The 17,778-nt window shown below is 44.5% G+C and overlaps 2 protein-coding genes across 3 annotated transcripts; one reads left to right on the top strand and one right to left on the bottom strand.

The window, feature by feature from the left end:
• Window positions 1-960: 960 nt before the first annotated feature.
• LOC138625153 (gap junction Cx32.2 protein-like) lies at window positions 961-3,520 on the bottom strand. 2 transcript variants are annotated; one of them, XM_069705891.1, is made up of 2 exons: window positions 3,499-3,520; window positions 961-1,960 (listed from the first exon to the last, which is right to left on the bottom strand). In XM_069705891.1, the coding sequence occupies exon 2, from the start codon at window positions 1,925-1,927 to the stop codon at window positions 1,157-1,159; it is 771 nt and encodes a 256-aa protein (XP_069561992.1). In that variant the 5' UTR covers window positions 1,928-1,960; window positions 3,499-3,520; the 3' UTR covers window positions 961-1,156. The 2 variants fall into 2 exon arrangements, with proteins under 2 accessions (XP_069561992.1, XP_069561993.1); XM_069705892.1 differs by lacking the exon at window positions 3,499-3,520 and adding an exon at window positions 2,980-3,015.
• A 4,182-nt stretch (window positions 3,521-7,702) lies between these two features.
• On the top strand, window positions 7,703-17,575 carry gja1b (gap junction protein alpha 1b). The gene is made up of 2 exons (XM_069705900.1): window positions 7,703-8,559; window positions 14,288-17,575. Exons 1-2 carry the CDS (start codon window positions 7,718-7,720, stop codon window positions 15,453-15,455), a joined length of 2,010 nt encoding a protein of 669 aa, XP_069562001.1. The 5' UTR covers window positions 7,703-7,717; the 3' UTR covers window positions 15,456-17,575.
• Window positions 17,576-17,778: the final 203 nt, after the last annotated feature.

The raw sequence follows: 17,778 nt of genomic DNA on the forward strand, positions 1-17,778 counted from the left end.
TTGAGCTTTCGACACGCCAGGCTAATCTGTCAGGAAGTCATGTTTCCACTGAATGGTGGAAATGAAACCAACAGTCTGGTTATCATACTGCGATGGTTTGATTCTCATCATTTTATGAACCACGATGAGAAGGGGGTAGCTGCTCTGATTTTAGAAGTCGGAGCACAGTGAAGTCTGAAGTCAGTCCAACACTGTTGAAACACTTTAGGATCAGGACACCGCAGTGACGTGACAGACAACAGAAACACTGATTTATTTTATTTTATAAAACCACAGACTCTCATTTAAATCAGTGTTTAGAAACGTATATTTGTGCTGCTGACTGTTGAAAACAGTTGGACTGTTCAGGAGACACTCAGCTGACGTGATGATAAATATTATTAATCTCATCTGTTCGCTGAGTTTCTGTCCTCTCAGACATAATCAGTGTGTAACATGGAGCTGTAATCTCCGCGGTGGCTTCTACACGAGACACTTTTATTCTCTGACACCTGAAGGTTTTAACAGAGAAGCTGACGGAAACGTGAATGTGATGCTGACGACCTGCAGGAGGAGAAATGAGACGTGATGACTCAACAAGACACTATTAAGTACTTCATCACTCCGTCATTGAGGATAAACGGCTCTCAGAGCAGGAAGCGTCTGGTCACCCTGAAAGTAGATTGATCAACATTCAGTGTTTCAGTCTGAGTCATCATTCAGTGTTTCAGTCTGACTCTTCATCATTCAGTGTTTCAGTCTGACTCTTCATTCGGTGTTTCAGTCTGACTCTTCATTCGGTGTTTCAGTCTGACTCTTCATTCAGTGTTTCAGTCTGACTCTTCATCATTCAGTGTTTCAGTCTGACTCGTCATCATTCAGTGATGCTCATCCTGCAGACAGCCGTGTGAGTAGTGGATGTGGGGATCAGCTCCTGCTGCGTCCACGCTGCCCTCTGTTTCAAAGGTAAAGAACACGATCCACCTTTCACACCAATTCACAGATTTTTATTTAATTCGTGATCAAGAATTTTAGACCATTTTAGACTTGAAAGGAAAAACATTTCAATGAACTGCACCACAACAAACAACGATGAAACAATGTGATGATAAAACTAAAAGTCAGAGTTCACACAGATCCACTCATAGTCATACTAAGTCCAGTCTGAATCAGTCCATCAGCAGAACGTCACTCTGTCAGGTGACATGTGGGCGGGTCTGTTGGGGCAGTACACCTCTGGAGGAAGAAAGCCGCTCCTCCTCCTCTTCCTCTCCATCATTTTCGAGATCATCAGGTGGAAAATCTCCACGATGTTGAGGAGCACAGAGAGGACGGCCATGGCCAACATGAAGACGATGAAGATGGTTTTCTCCGTGGGCCGACTGATGAAGCAGTCCACCGGAGTCGTGCAGGGGTACTTGGGACATGAGATCTTACTGGGCATCATGATGTATCCGTACAGGAAGTACTGGCCCACGACGAAGGCCGCTTCAAGCATTATCTTGAACACCAGCTGCATGATGTAGCTGACCAGCAGAACGCCTTTCAGCTGCACTTTACCGTGTTCATCTGAATACTTTGGAGCTTTAATCTGCCCGTTCTTCCCGAGCTTCTGCTCCAGGTGTCTCCTCAACTTGTTCTCTCTGCGGATCACCAGAAGGACGTGGCCCAGATAGACGAGCGTCGGAGTGGAGACGATGAGGATCTGAAGGACCCAGAAGCGTGTGTGGGACAGAGGGAAGGACAGATCGTAGCAGCTGTTCTTACATCCGGGGCTTTTGGTGTTACAGTTCATGTTGGCTTGTTCATCTCCCCAGATTGTATCCACACCAGCAGCCAGGATGAAGATCCTGAAGAGGAAGAGGACGCTCATCCAGACCTTCCCTACCACCGTGGAGTGAGACTGGACCTTGTCCAGCAGACCAGACAGGAAGGACCAGTCCCCCATGACTCCGACTTCCAGCAGAGCCACCAGAAAACACTGGTGAGAATTCAGAACCACACAGAACATAAATCAGAACCTTCAAACATCTACAACTGAAGGACTTTTCATGGAAGAGGCATCACTTCACATCACATCACAACACTTCACGTCGCGTCACATCACGTCACACCACGTCACGTCGCTTCAAATCAAAATCACTTCACATTATTTCACATCACTCACGTCACTTCACATCAAAATCACATCACATTATTTCACATCACTCACTTCACATCCCTTCACTTGACGTCACGTCACTTCACTTCGCGCCACGTCACTTTGCATCGCTTCACATCAAAATCACTTCACATTATTTCACATCACGTCACGCCGCTTCACGTCACGTTGCTTCACATCAAAATCCCTTCACATTATTTCACATAACTCACTTCAGATCACTTCACTTGACGTCACGTCACACGTGAAGTCACACGTCACGCCACGTCACTTCACTTCACTTTGCATCGCTTCACATCAAAATCCCTTCACATTACTACACGTCATGTCACTTCACTTCACATCACATCACTTCACATCAAAATCACTTCACATTATTTCACACCACTCACTTCACATCACATCACTTCACTTGACGTCAGGTCACACTTCACGTCACACTTCACATCACTTCACATCGCTTCACATCAAAATCACTTCACGTTATTTCACATCGCTCCACTTTACATCACATCAAAATCACGTCACGTTATTTCACATCACTCACTTCACTTCACATCACATCACTTCACTTGACGTCACTTCACTTCGCATCACGTCACACCACGTCACTTCACTTCACTTCACTTCGCATCGCTTTACATTAAAATCACTTCACATTATTTCACATCACTCACATCACTTCCATCACTCCACGTCATGTCACGTCACGTTAAATCACATCACATCAAAATCACTTCACATTATTTCACATCACTCATCACTTCACTTCACTTGATGTCACGTAACTTCACTTCACTTCACATCAAAATCCCTTCACATTATTTCAAGTCACTCACGTCGCTTCACATCACGTCACGTCACGTCGCTTCACGTCACGTCACCTCATAAACAGACAATGTGAATATAAATGAAGTGTGTTAATAACACACCTCCAATTTTCCAGACAGGTCACAAGTCACAGACTCAAACAAACATTCAGTATCCAGTTTAACTTTTACTTTTTGGAAGAAATCTGTCACTAGATTTTATCTGAATATAAATATGATTTTTATTAATTATATGAATTTGCTTTCAAGTGTATTTTAAATTCTACAAGTTCTATACTAATATTATCTGATTGTTTCTGTCGGATCTTTGAACCAAAGATTAATTTCTATGATAAATCCCATGTTGACTTTAATACCTTCAGTTAAACATGCATATCTTTCATAAACACTTTGAGTTTATACAGTTTGTCCCCATAGATTTTTGTTGAATTAAAATTCATAACTGTGACATAATCATATTCCTGTATTCACATTTGACTGATTAATAGTTCATATTGCACTTGTATTGACAGTAGTAAGTGTTCCTACCTCAGTAATGACTCTGCTCGGTTCAGTCAGTCCTGTGTTGTGAGGTTCCTTCACTTCCTCTTTATATTTGAGGCTGATTTTGCCAGATCATCAGATTCCTCCCACTCTGGCTGACCGACTCACACTCCCTGACAACGTAACCGATGTCCTTATGTTGAAATCAACACGCCTCAGATATGACGGCTCCTCTTATAGGAGTGGTGGTTAGTCATCCACACTGAGAGGCTCGGCTCGGTCGAACGGGCACCGATCCGGGAACCTCTTCAAACGCTGTGCCGAGTTCATTTAATGGTTCTGTTCAATGTTGTGGTCCTTCAAAACAACACCATCAGACTGAGTGAAGAACAGCAGAGTGACATGTTGAAAAGCTTTCCATCACTGACTTCCAACATTTCCATTTTGTCTTTGTCCTTTTCCACAACTTTAGTTTTTAAAATGCTGAATCTGTTCTGAAATGTTTATTCATTTATTTTTATTCAAAATTACTGTATTGTAAACAAACAAAAAATCTGGAGCTTCCTGTCCTGATTGTTGTGTTTTCTATTTTCTGATGCGGTATGATGGCTGTTCAGTAGTTTTATCTTTTTTTTATTGGCGTATATGATCTAATGACATAGTTTGGTTTTGAGGACAGATGGGACTGTTTTGAGGAGATTGTTTGTTTTTTTGTTTGTCAGAGGTTTGGTGAATGTAATCTGAAGATCGGGTTTTGTGCTCACAGTTGTGACGTAGCGATCATGAAAAACTGTAAAACACGATGTGACCTTAGTGTGGATCCGTCTTTATCGCCTGATGGAGGAAAAGGCTCCTCTGTTAAAACTGCGCTTTAATTCTGAATTATACAACCAGTAGTTCTGATCCAGAGATCTGGTTGGTCGACTGAACATTTGGGACAAATCATCATGACATCACACCCTGCTCATTACTGGAAATATCACTCCTCCTCCTCAATGGGAATATAGACTTAGAATAGAATTTCATGTCATATGTGTACGTTGCTAAGGGTCGGACTGCTTCCTGGAGTAGTAAACATTGCACAAGTTATATCAGAGTCTACTGATTGTTTGCCAGTTTTTATGCAAACCCCATGTATTGCCATGGAAATGGAGATCACACCAACAAATAGTTGTATATTTTGAGAGCGAATTGCTCCACAGTATGAAAACATTATGAATTCATGTTTTATTTAGTTGGTCACTTGTATAATCTCAGTGTTACACTGGAGGGTGTTTTAACATCATTATCGGTACGACAGTGATGCTTACGGAGCCAATAATGACGTTAAAACACAACCTCTCCTGTAATATTGCTAAAATAATGTTTGATAAAATAACCACAGACAGACAGGATGAGATGCAGTGAGATGGTTTTACACTGCAATAGTGATAATAAGAAAACATCTGTACTTGGTGCAGTCTTTTTCTGTTTCTGTAATGCAGTTATAAGTAATTCCTCATCAAATCAATAATTTATCATCATCTTGTCATAGTGACAGACTCTCTGTGTCATTTTAACGTAAACTGTTTGATTAAAATAATATTTTACAACATTTATTAGACTAAGCCATGAAGTGACCGCTGACCTCCAGGCACGGACTACAAACCATTTCACATTTGCACAGTTGGACGACCTTTGCCCCAGATTGTGGATCAAAACACAGGAAGTGAGGACGGAGAACTTTTACTCTCATGTAGATACAGAAACGGTCAGCTCAGCAAACAAAACCAGAGGAGACACGTACGGCCTGTAGAGGAGACACGTAAGACCTGTAGAGGAGACACGTACGGCCTGTAGAGGAGACACGTACGGCCTGTAGAGGAGACACGTAAGACCTGTAGAGGAGACACGTACGGCCTGTAGAGGAGACACGTAAGACCTGTAGAGGAGACACGTAAGACCTGTAGAGGACCTGTAGAGGAGACACGTAAGACCTGTAGAGGACCTATAGAGGAGACACGTACGACCTGTAGAGGAGACACGTACGACCTGTAGAGGAGTGTTTTACAAAGAGAGAAAAGGAGCTCAGAAATGACCAAATATTTCTGTTCAATAATAAGAAACACGGTTTCCGTTCATCCTACGGGAGCATTGCTGTGATTGGTCGCCGTGTGGCTGCATCAATCACAGCTTTTCCATGAAGACACTCTGATGTGAGCTTTTCTAAAAGAGAATAAAAATCGTATCAATTATAAGTCCAATATTATTCACCTCAACAGAAGAGGACACGGAGACCAGATGTCCTTTTATCACAAGTTACACAGCAGCATGTTGTAATTTCATATCATCCCCTTTAGATTAACACACATCTCCCAATATTATTTCACATGAACTGGGCGTGTGTCTCTGAAATAAATGCACACCGAGTGAATCAACGCTGGGGACATATGGGAGGAGTATGATTAATATAGTGAGTTGATGACAGGAATACGTGGCTCCCTTTACAGAACCTGGAGGTGATGAAATCCTGTCAACAGACTCGTGGTCACAAGGGTGAGTGAAAGGAGAAGCAGTGGAGTCAGGCGGACCAAACCCTCGACCTCGGCACTATTTAAGCGTCGTCTGCTGGCGCCTGACCTCCGCTTCCTCCGGGATGGACTCACGGAAAAATCTTCCCGACATCTGAAGCCTGACCGGCGAGTACATTTCACCTTCTACCAAGTTAAAGCTTTGAAAAGGTTGTTGTGTCGCAGCAGGTCACAGATCAGCTGTAACACGCCGAGGTGGGGATTTTACGCCTGTAAATGATTCTGTATTTATGAAGCCAGTGAAAACACTTTATTTCAGCCATCATCTCATCTCTGCTCCGGTGGAGGCTGACAGTCTCAACCTGCTTGTTTATGTAGAAACTGTTGGGATTTCTTCCTGTAATACTGTAAAATCTGAACCTGAATATGTTATGATTTGGAGCAACATAAATAAAAATGAATTTAGTTAATTTATAAACTTCATTTAATTTGTTTGTGCTAGAATTTAAGTACAAACTATTTGTACTTATTGTACTCCAACTGTGTCCGATAATCTACAGTGAAGCTGAGGAAAGAGTAGAGTCCGCGTTTCGTTCGTCTCCTCCGGGCTCCTGTAGAAACATGGCGGCGCAACATGTTGCACTTTGTGAAAGAGGATCTGGCATCCATGAAGGGCTCATTCAAAGATCCTGAAAACATTATGATTATAGTTATATGATTATAAACTAAAACAATACAATATGTCCTTTCTGCCAACAGACCCTTAAATCCTACAAACCGGACGTACTCTGTAGCTCTGCTGCCCCCTGCTGTGGGTTTCTATTACTGCTCATTATGAACTGTCAGTATCACACAGGTGTCACTGCTTCTTCATGCTTGTAGACATGTTACGTGCAATTCTGTCTACTTTTACTATTTTAGTGGTGGCCACAAGAGGGCAGCAAACGACCTGTGATGTGTCACCCTGACGTCAATAAGATCAACTTTAGCACTTTATTTACCAAGTTGATAACTATCTTTTCCATTCAAGCTTCACCAACACGATTACAAAAATAGTAAACAGTGATATGAAGAGAAATTAAATGTGTATAATGGATATAGATCTGTGGCCTCAGTTACTGTTCAGCCCCTGAAGCTAGTGTTCCTCTGCAGACTCGTAGCTGCACGGTGGGGACTATATTTCATCTGTGGGAAAATAACGAGGGAGAACGATACGGTGAAATAGAGAGTGTCTATTTCCTGTCTTTATTTGACATAATTGTGTTTTTTTCCATAGACATGTCCCAGAAACTGAGGTGGAAATTTTATTTAGAAATATTTGGGGTTTCTGTAGTCCACTGTGAATCAGTGTGACTACGAGGTTGGAGGAGTCACATCGCGGAGCAGCTTCAACCGTCAACATCCTTTTTGTGACAATTATTAACATGAATGTTTCTGTGAATTCTGTTTTCAGTCTCTTTCCATCTCTTTTTATGTAGCTAGATTTTATATATAAATATATCCCTCCTTTACTACCAGCAGACTTCCTCCTGGACTTTTCTTTGTGTCTGTAAACATGAAAGGTTTGTCCAGAGAAGGTCTGAGAACATGTTTTTAATGAGTAAACAGCTGTAGTCTCACCAATATGAAACATGTTTTCCTTGTTGAGACACATTTAATCCCCTCTGAGTCTGTACTGCAGAAACATTAATAAACACATTAATAAACACAACGTGTCGTTAACGTTGGATGTTTCTGTGTCTCAGTCTGCGGCCATGGGGGACTGGTCCTACCTGTCCTCTCTGCTGGACAAGGTCCAGTCTCACTCCACCGTGGTGGGGAAGATCTGGATGAGCGTCCTCTTCCTCTTCAGGATCTTTGTCCTGGGCTCCGCCGCGGACAAAGTGTGGGGGGACGAGGTGTCCGAATTCTACTGCGACTCTCTGGAGCCCGGATGTGAACACGCCTGCTACAACTGGAAGTTCCCCATCTCCTACGTCCACTATTGGGTGCTGCAGATCACCTTTGTGTCGACGCCCACGCTGCTCTACCTGGGCCACGCGGTGCACATCGTCCACAGAGAGAAGAGGATGATGGAGCGGCTGCAGGGCGCAGCGGTCCTGAAGAGGCCCCGGTACACAGACGAGCGGGGGAAGGTGAAGATCAAGGGCCTCCTCTTCTGCACCTACATGACCCAGCTGCTCTTAAAGGTGGTCCTGGAGGTGGGCTTCAGCGTGGCACAGTTTTACATCTTCGGCTCCGTCTTCATGGTCTCCTTCTTCCACTGCACCATGTCTCCACCCTGCGCCCACTTCAGCGGGGCCCAGTGCTACGTTTCCCGCCCCACCGAGAAGACCATCTTCGTCATCTTCATGCTGGTGGTTTCGGGGATTTCGGTGCTCCTGAACATAGTGGAGATGATATACCTGCTCTGTAACCGGAGGAGAGAAGCCAGGAAGCAGGTTGGAGCTCAGCAGCAGGAGCTCACCGCACTGCACCCCCCATCCATCACAGCGTGGCGGGTCGAAAGCAGCCAGCACCGAGAGCTCCCAGTGTGGCCTCCGCCTGCTCCGCCTGATGGACCACACGGGGACTCCATCAGTAAACAGAAGGACACCTGAAGGACTCAGCTCACCTGTGGAGGGTTGATCTGAAGATTCTGTTGCTTCAGTCACTCTGGAATACCAACTGTTTCTTCATGTGGTCAGTAGACGGATTCTGTGAGAGGGTCTTAACTGAACTGTAAAATGTTCTGTTCATCCTGATAATCAGGATTCCAGGTACCATTAAAACCAGCCCCTCTGTCAGACGAGATGAATGACTCGGTCTGTTATTGAAGTGAAGCATATTTGTAATGAATGCTATGTTCTTTGGAAATATGAGTTTCATTGTGCTGGAATAAATGTTTATACATAATTAATCTTTCTCAATAAGTAGTAAATTAATATGGGAAACGGTCATTTATAAATCAGCAGCTGCAAGGGCGTAACCATGGTAACTACATTGAGTATGTCGTCAAAAATGTCATACTATATACATGTTGTCCAATGAAATATCATAGTATAGAAATAGTGAAGTTGTTGCAGTCCGGGGAGAATGGTGTGTGTGTGTGTGTGTGTGTGTGTGTGTGTGTGTGTGTGTGTGTTCGCGGAGAGCGGAGGCGTCTGGAGGACCGGCAGGGTGGTCTGGATAGACTGAGTCAGGAGGAGAACAGACACAGATCAGAACCAAATGAGGAACTTACAGCGAGCTACAGCAGCATGGTACCAGGTGAGCTGACAGAACGTACTGACCAAGATGAAGTGCAGGACCGAGGTAGAAATCCTGCCAGAAGGAGATCAGCGGAGCAGCGGCAAGAAAAACCTCATGTCCTCCAAAATGTCATCTTCTGGTCTCCTCCTAGTCTCCTCCTGTTCTCCTCCTGCTCCCGGTCTCCTCATGTTCTCCTCCTGTTCTCCTCTGTTCTCCTCATGTTCTCCTCCTGTTCTCTTCTGTTCTCCTCCTGTTCTCCTCCTGTTTTCTTCTGTTCTCCTCCTGTTCTCCTCCTGTTCTCCTCCCATTCTCCTCCCGGTCTCCTCCTGTTCTCCTGTTCTCCTCCTGTTCTCCTCTGGTCTCCTCCTGTTCTCCTCCTGTTATCTTCCTGTTCTCCTCTGTTCTCCTCCTGTTCTCCTCCTGTTATCTTCCTGTTGTCCTCTGGTCTCCTGCTGGTCTCCTCCTGTTCTCCAGTTGTCCTCCTGTTCTCCTGGTCTCCTCCTGTTCTCCTCCTGTTGTCCTCTGGTCTCCTCCTGTTCTCCTCCTGTTCCAAGTATCCTATAACTTTATGTCAGCTTTATAATGAAGTTATTGGTCCTCCTACCGGAGGAGCAGATACATGACTATCAGACAGGAGAACATGAACTAATCTGGATTTGCTGATATTACGTACCTGCATCGTAATATTTCCGTCGCTGGGTGGCGCTGTGCACCAGTGCGGTGCAGCACGGACTCCTGGAGGTGAATGGAAAGTTACAACATTCACAATCAACAGGTTTTAAGTTTGACTTCAGAGGAGTCAGGAGTCAGAGGAGATTCATAATGATCATATCATCACACGGATGTTCAAATATTTGTCAGAGTTTATAAAAACACAGATTTATTTCGTAAAGTAAAATAGCTCCAAAATTAAAAACTCCCAGTGGACTGACATCATCAGTAAAACAAGAGTTTAAACCTTTATAGGAGAAGTGATGTGGCAGTGTAACACATTATAATCATATTATTATCACATTGTGGATTCATTGTTAATATCGACAGCAGCTCATTTAATGGAACATTTAACATTTATATAAGAAGTTTTCTTTAACATGAAGCTATGGAGATTTATTTTCCTGCACATTACAGACTTGTTTTGGGGTTTTCTTCCAGGATTTGTGATGAATAAACAAAGAGAAAACATTTTCCCTTTAGCCAACCAGGATGAATCTGTTTTAAAGACTCATAAAAACAAAACATCCACAACTTTTATTCAAGTAACACTATCAACACGATCATGTAAAGTCCTCCATTATTAAATTAATTAAAGTATCATCAGTGTCCTGAGTGTCAGAGGGAGAAGTCCTCCTCTTCCCTGTGATGGAGTCTTGTGTAACCTGATTACTTTGTGTAATCTGATTACTTTGTGTGATCTAGATGAATGCAGTGGAGGAGCGGCACTGAGTTACGTCCACTAACTCGCGTGACGTCGACACGTAGTGAGGGTGTAAAGTTTGTAACTTTAAACATCAGCTGGGATTCGGGTCGGAGTTCATTCTGGGGTTCGGGTCGGGGTTCGGGTCGGGGTTAATGCTGCATGTAGGAGGCGGACTCCTCACCTTGTCCCGGTCCGTCCCGGTCCGCCCTGGTCCCTCCTCTCCGTCCTCCCCCTCAGGGGCTTCGGTCTTGACGTAGAGATCAGGTGACTGGAACTTCTCTGACGGGACTCGTATAAAGGAAGTTTGACAAGTTGGACTCATTTTCCCTCCTGGTCCCGAACTTGGATTTCCACTTGTCCAGAGAGTCTCCTGTAAAGGACATTGCTGCCGTTTTTGTCTCCAACTTTCCAGGTGAGTTTTTTTTTCTTTTGAACAGAAGTTTTTCAGAGTCCGTTAGAAACTCTCCAAACTTCAGGCTCAGAAACCTGGAGAGTCTCTGCGGGGTTTGAGGAACAACTCGTTTTGTCTGCTTTCATTATTTTTTTTTCTGACAAAAATCTTGGACGTGCCATAAGCAGCTCGTCTCCAATCTACAGGAGAGAGAGACACTGTGAAGACTTTTCCTCCTGTTCTGGACTCCTTTAAATCCTCCTGTTGTAGTAATGTATAAGTGTGGGGGCCACTGACCTGCACCTTCACCTTCAGGAGAGTTTTATATTAAAGATCTGTGACACCAGGAAACTGAAAATTAAAATACTTCTTCCAGTTTTGTCTGAGACCCTCTGAGGCTGCTCACTGGCTCATTGTGCAGTGATCTATTGTTCTGCTTTGTCATCTCCACCAGACAAACTCAGTCATGTAGAAAGTGGCGCGCTCTCCTCTGTCCAACAGAACCCTGCATGTTCCTCTCATGTCCTCCCATTGTTCTCCTCTCTGGGGCTCCTGGAGACCCTCCTCATGGAGGATGGAGCTGCTCTCTGCACACACTCAGAGCACATGCAGTTAGTTTGGCAGCATCAGACTGGAGCTTCCTACTTATCTCAATGAGCCGGTGAAGGCCCAGCCGGCAGCGTTGTCCTCACCGCCGATTCAAAATGTCCGTGTGTCGTTTGAGGAGAGTTTCTGTCTGTCCCAGAGTGGGGAGTGTGGGGTCGAGGGGGTGGGTGGTGGTGGTGGTGTGTGTGTGTGTGTGTGTGTGTGTGTGAGGGGGTGGGGGGTCCACCTGATCTCTGATAATACTTCATATGGGATGGAGGAGACAGGAAGCTGGACTCATATCTGTGAAGCTCTGTGAGCGAACGAACCGAGAGAACGAGCAGGAACCGAGAGAACGAGCAGGGTTCCTCTGTGAGAACCGAGGAGGGTGTGCTCTTCAGTGTTTTTTAGTGTGTGTTCTTCAGTGTGTTTTTTAGTGTGTTCTTCAGTGTTTTTTCAGTGTGTGTTCTTCATTGTGTTCTTCAGTGTGAAGCAGAGTGTGTAGAAGAAGAGTGTCGAAGCAGAGTGTGTAGAAGCAGATTGAAGAAAACACTAAATGTGTGTGTTTATAGAAGTTAACAAACTGCATTGAAGTACAACCCCAATTCCCCAAAAATTGGGACGCTGTGTAAAATGTAAATAAAAACAGAATCCAATGATTTGTAAATCACATACACTCATATTTAATTAAAAATAGACCAAAGACAACATATTAAATTTTGAAACTGAGAAATTGTATCGTTTGATGAAAAATATCTGCTCATTTTTAATTAGATGGCAGTAACACGTCTCTATAAAGTTGGGACAGGATCATGTTTACCACTGTTCATCACCTCTTCTTTTAACAACACTGTAAATGTTTGGGAACTGAGGAGACCAGTTTCTGGAGTTTTGAAAGTGAAATGTGATCCCATTGATAAAGGATTTCAGCTGCTCAACAGTTCAGGGTCTCCTTTGTTGTATTTTTTATGTCATGATGCTCCAGATGTTTTCAATGATTGACAGGTCTGGACTGCAGGAGGCCAGTTTATCAGTGGACTCTTCTACTATGGAGCCATGCTGTTGGAATACATGCAGAATATGATTGGGCGTTGTTCTGCTGAAATAAACAAGACCTTCCCTGAAAGAGACGTTGTCTGGATGGCAGCATATGTTGCTCCAAAACCTGAATATATCATCCAGCATTAATGCTTCCTTCTAGATGTTCAAGCTACCCATGCCATGTGCACTATTGCATCCCTGTACCATCACAGATGCTGGCTTTTGAACTGAGCCCTGATAACAAGCTGGATGGTCCCTCTCCTCTTTAACCCGGAGGATGTAGCGTCCATGATTTCCAAACAAAATCTCAGATTGTGATTCAACAGACCTCAGGACAGTTTTCTACTTCACCTCAGTCCATCGTCAATGATCTCGGTCCAGAGAAGGCGGCGGTGTTTCTGGATCATGTTTTTATCTGGTTTCTTCTTTGTAGAGTTTTAACCTGCATTTGTGGACGCAGCGATGAACTGTGCTCACAGACGATGGTTTTCACAAGTGTTCCTGAGCCCATGCAGTGATTTCCACTCTAGAATAGTGTCTGTTTTTAATACAGTGCTGCCTGAGGGCCCGAAGATCACCACCATCCAATATTGGTTTTCAGCCTTGTCCCTTGTGTTCAGAGATTTCTCCAGATTCTCTGAATCTTTTAATGATTTTATGAAGCGGAGCCGATGAAATCCACAAATTCTTTGTAGTTTTATGTTGAGGAACATTATTCTTAGATTGTTGCACTATTTTCCCACACAGTCTTTCACAGAGTGGTGAACCTCTCCCCATCTTCACTGCTGAGACTCTGCCTCTCTGAAATGATCTTTTTATATCCAATCATGTTAATGATCTGTTGCCATAGTAACTTAATTAGTTGTCAGATGTTCCACCAGGTGTTTTTTTTTTTTAATCTTTGCACAACTTTGGTCTATTTTCATTTAAATATAGGTTTATGGGATTTGTAAATCAGTGCATTCTGTTCTTATTTACATTTTACACAGCGTCCCAACTCTTTTAGGTTGTCGGTGTAAAAATGTATTTTCACAGGTTCAGAGGTGCGTCATAAACTGAGTGTAGATTAAATTCTCTCATGAGGCTGAAAGATGTTTTTCTAATGGAGCTGGCTGATGAAACTGTCTGCGTGGCAGCAGTTTGTGTTATTCTAAGATGTTCAGTGTTACACACATGGATGTGAGTATTAACAGATCATGATTTGATCTCCACAGCCATATTTTGTACGTGTTTGTCAGAGGTTGAACACAGACATGTTACAGGTCCAGGATCTGATCGTACTGCTGATGCGAGAAAGTTAATAAGACTTCAACTAAAGAACTTTTTAATTCTGATAAACACTGAAATTTTTTTAAATGGTCATTTTCTGGATGTGTCAGATTTGATCCGTACGTCCAGACTCACCGGCCGCGCTGCACAAACGCCTGAACTGTGTTTTGTGCTCGCAGTAATTGGATTAGCTTGTTGTGCGTCATGAAACATTGAGTTTTGTCTCCTCCAATAACGCTGCTGTTTCATCACGTAAAGCTGAGAAACATAAATGTTCTGAACATGAACCAGAACCGTCTGGAACATGTTTTACTGTCTGTGTAACTTTGAAACTGTTCAGTAGCTGATTCCTCAACTCTTCCGTCTCTCCTCCAGCTAACCATCCCTGAGAATGGGGGACTGGAGCGCTCTGGGTCGTCTGCTGGACAAGGTCCAGGCCTACTCCACGGCGGGCGGAAAGGTGTGGCTGTCAGTGCTGTTCATCTTCAGGATCCTGGTGCTGGGTACGGCCGTGGAGTCGGCCTGGGGAGACGAGCAGTCGGCCTTCAAGTGCAACACCCAGCAGCCCGGCTGTGAGAACGTCTGCTACGACAAGTCCTTCCCCATTTCCCACGTCCGCTTCTGGGTGCTGCAGATCATCTTTGTGTCCACGCCCACGCTGCTCTACCTGGCGCACGTCTTCTACCTGAACAGGAAGGAGCAGAAGCTGAACAGGAAGGAGGAGGTGCTGAAGGCAGTGCAGAGCGACGGGGCAGACGTCGACATCCCGCTGAACAAGATCGCGATGAAAAAGTTAAAGTATGGCCTTGAGGAGACCGGCAAGGTGAAGATGAAGGGGGCCCTGCTCCGCACCTACATCGTCAGCATCTTCTTCAAGTCCATGTTCGAGGTGGGCTTCCTGGTGATCCAGTGGTACATATACGGCTTCAGCCTGTCTGCCGTGTACACCTGTGAGCGCTCGCCCTGCCCCCACCGGGTGGACTGCTTCCTGTCGCGTCCCACGGAGAAGACAGTCTTCATCATCTTCATGCTGGTGGTGTCGCTGGTATCTCTGCTGCTCAACGTCATCGAGCTCTTCTACGTCTTCTTCAAGAGGATCAAGGACCGGGTGAAGGGCAAGCAGCCGGCTATTATGTACCCGAGCGGCGGCACGCTGAGCCCCACACCCAAGGACATGTCCACCACCAAGTATGCCTACTACAACGGCTGCTCCTCGCCCACTGCCCCTCTCTCACCCTTGTCCCCCCCGGGCTACAAGCTGGCCACGGGGGAGCGGGGCACCGGCTCCTGCAGGAACTATAATAAGCAGGCCAACGAGCAGAACTGGGCCAACTACTCCACGGAGCAGAACCGGCTGGGCCAGAACGCTGGAGGCAGCACTATTTCAAACTCCCATGCGCAGGCCTTTGACTTCCCCGACGACACCCACGAGCACAAGAAACTGTCCTCGTCCGCGGGACACGAGCTGCAGCCGCTGGCCCTGATGGATCCCCGGCCCTGCAGCCGGGCCAGCAGCCGCATCAGCAGCCGGGCCCGGCCCGACGACCTGGACGTTTAACCTGGGCCTCTCCTCCCTCCACCTCTGCCGAGCTGCAGCCAGAGAATCAGGAGACACTTGATCACATGGGTCGATGGAGGAGGCGGGACTAACCTCATCATTGTCTTCAGCTTAGAGACTCGGTCAGTCCTAGAGACATTAAACCTGTTTGTAACACTGTCAAAGGTATAGATATTCTCCTACTATAACGTCTTAGCGGGGTTCACCCAGCTTTCAGAGAGTAGAGCAGAGGTCAGAGGTCACAGCGCTCAGTCCGACCGACTGGGTTTTAATCTGCCATCATGTTTTTATAGTTTCTGCTGTTCCGTCACGTGACGACACATTTACAGCATGCTGCCTTCTTCTGTTTAACTGATCAACAAATGATCAGTGACCTTTGTTCCTGTTAAATTAACCAGCTCGTCCAAATTCAATAATTCAGCCAATCGACCTAAACCATCTAGATTTAAAATATAAAGAGGGATCTGATGTTGAACACTCACAGTTCAGGACCCCGTTATTACTCTGTCCTATAAACAGCCCATGGAAGATTAGCGTCACTAAAACCCTGTTAGAGACAGATCTCCAGTTTTGTCTTGAAGTCACCATCAGAGGTTTCGGTACCAGGACCTCCAGCTGAGCTCGTTACGGGAACACACTGTGGGTCATTAAAGCGGTTCAGTGGGCGCGTGCTGTAATTTAAACCTGTGTCAGACTCACGTGGGGACTTTGTGCTCTCTGATATGAAGCTGGTGATTAACACATGAGCAGAACCAGCAGGAGATCTAATGTTCTGACGGACTCTGTTCTACCTGAATTCAGTCATTCTTACAGTTTGTTTTTTATAATTGTGTGTCCATCATTATTATTGATACACTTTATTCTTCCTTTATTTTGCCTTCCTGTCCTCTCATCCGGCTCTCAGCTCTCAGTCCCAGTTCAGTCCCCACAGAGACCGAGTATATGCTCCTGGTCTCTGCAGGTTTTCCAACACATGTAGGTTCATATTTATTACCTGACATCTGTACCACTAAGAGGAAGAATTGACTACTATGAGCATCTCCAAACATCTTCAGCTCCCCACAAACTGTATATTTATTGACAGTAAAACTCTTTTTCTTTTTTGGTATTGTAACTTTGTCAGTCAGCACGGACTGTTACTTCCTGAGAAACTTTGAATTTATGTGTTTTCATGTTTTGTGTTTTTGTGAGCGTGGCGACAGTTCAGATCGGACGGTTCGGATCGGACGGACATTTAGGATCGGACAGTTCAGATCCAGCGGTTCCGATCCAACGGTTCAGATCAGATATTTCAAATCCTACATTTCTGATCCGACGGTTCGGTTCTGATGGTTCCGATCTAACTCTGAACTGCTCGTATAAAGAAAGGCTTTATTCCTGTCCTCCATCGAATGAAGTGTGTTTTATGTTCCATCTCTGGTGAGCGGTATGCACAGACAGCAGAACCTCCGGGGAGCGGTATACACAGACAGTAGAACCTCCGGGGAGCGGTATACACAGACAGTAGAGTGATTTTCTGTTTTACTTTTTGAGTGAATGATCTTTTGGTTCTGTAGGTTTTGTTTTTTCAGACTCTTTGTAACCGTTGCTGCTTGACAATAGATATTAGTACTGTAAATCAAGCTAACTGTGTCGTCATAGAAATGTGAGTTTTTAGAAGACTGCTAATAGATCTGGACTAATATTTAGTCACTTATATTAAATGTATGCCAATGTAGCTCCACACCTACCAAACACTAGGAGAATCTCAATTTGGACTTCTTATTTTTAACGTAAATGTTGCTCATCATTTCGTCGGTACTTACATTTGTCCTGGATCTTTCAGTGACAACGGCCTTTGCACTGAGATCTTGGTAATAGAGATGTAATATGATGCACACTAAGTGGAAAGAGTTTTCTGATAGACATGTTACTAATTTATTTTATAACATCGGACCATGTGGTTCTGGTTCTGTGAGATATGTCTTCCACTGACAGTCATGTGTTGCAGTCACTCACAGTGCTCATCCATGAGGATCCACTGCTGCACAGTGTAAGTGCATGATAGCAAAAGAAAGACTCTTTCATTGTATGTGAAAAGCTATTTTAACCAATAAATATTTTTCTTTCTTAAGTACTAACTGCTGTGTTTCATTGGCGTCAGAGAGGAAGTCTTATTTTACCTTGTCGGTCATCATTAGGCCTTTTTATCTTTATAAATGTTTATTACTTCTGATCGTTCAGGTTGCAGGTATTATTCTGTCTATTGTCGGGTTAGATAAAAACAGCTGACTAATAATTCAGACACACAGCTGCAGTGTGTGTAACAAACCCAGCTCTACTT

This window comes from Brachyistius frenatus, unplaced genomic scaffold (assembly GCF_029030835.1).
Source record: "Brachyistius frenatus isolate BFR_SWC_R1_liver_20210118 unplaced genomic scaffold, ASM2903083v1 Contig_59, whole genome shotgun sequence".
NCBI lineage: Eukaryota > Metazoa > Chordata > Actinopteri > Embiotocidae > Brachyistius > Brachyistius frenatus.

What these genes read in the sequence shown, in the direction of transcription:
- LOC138625153 (XM_069705891.1), bottom strand. Translation starts at nt 1,927, where the DNA reads ATGGGGGACTGGTCCTTCCTGTCTGGTCTGCTGGACAAGGTCCAGTCT.
- gja1b (XM_069705900.1), top strand. Translation starts at nt 7,718, where the DNA reads ATGGGGGACTGGTCCTACCTGTCCTCTCTGCTGGACAAGGTCCAGTCT. An exon ending in ATCAGTAAACAGAAGGACAC is followed by an intron (nt 8,560 to 14,287) that starts CTGAAGGACTCA and finishes ACCATCCCTGAG; the next exon opens with AATGGGGGACTGGAGCGCTC.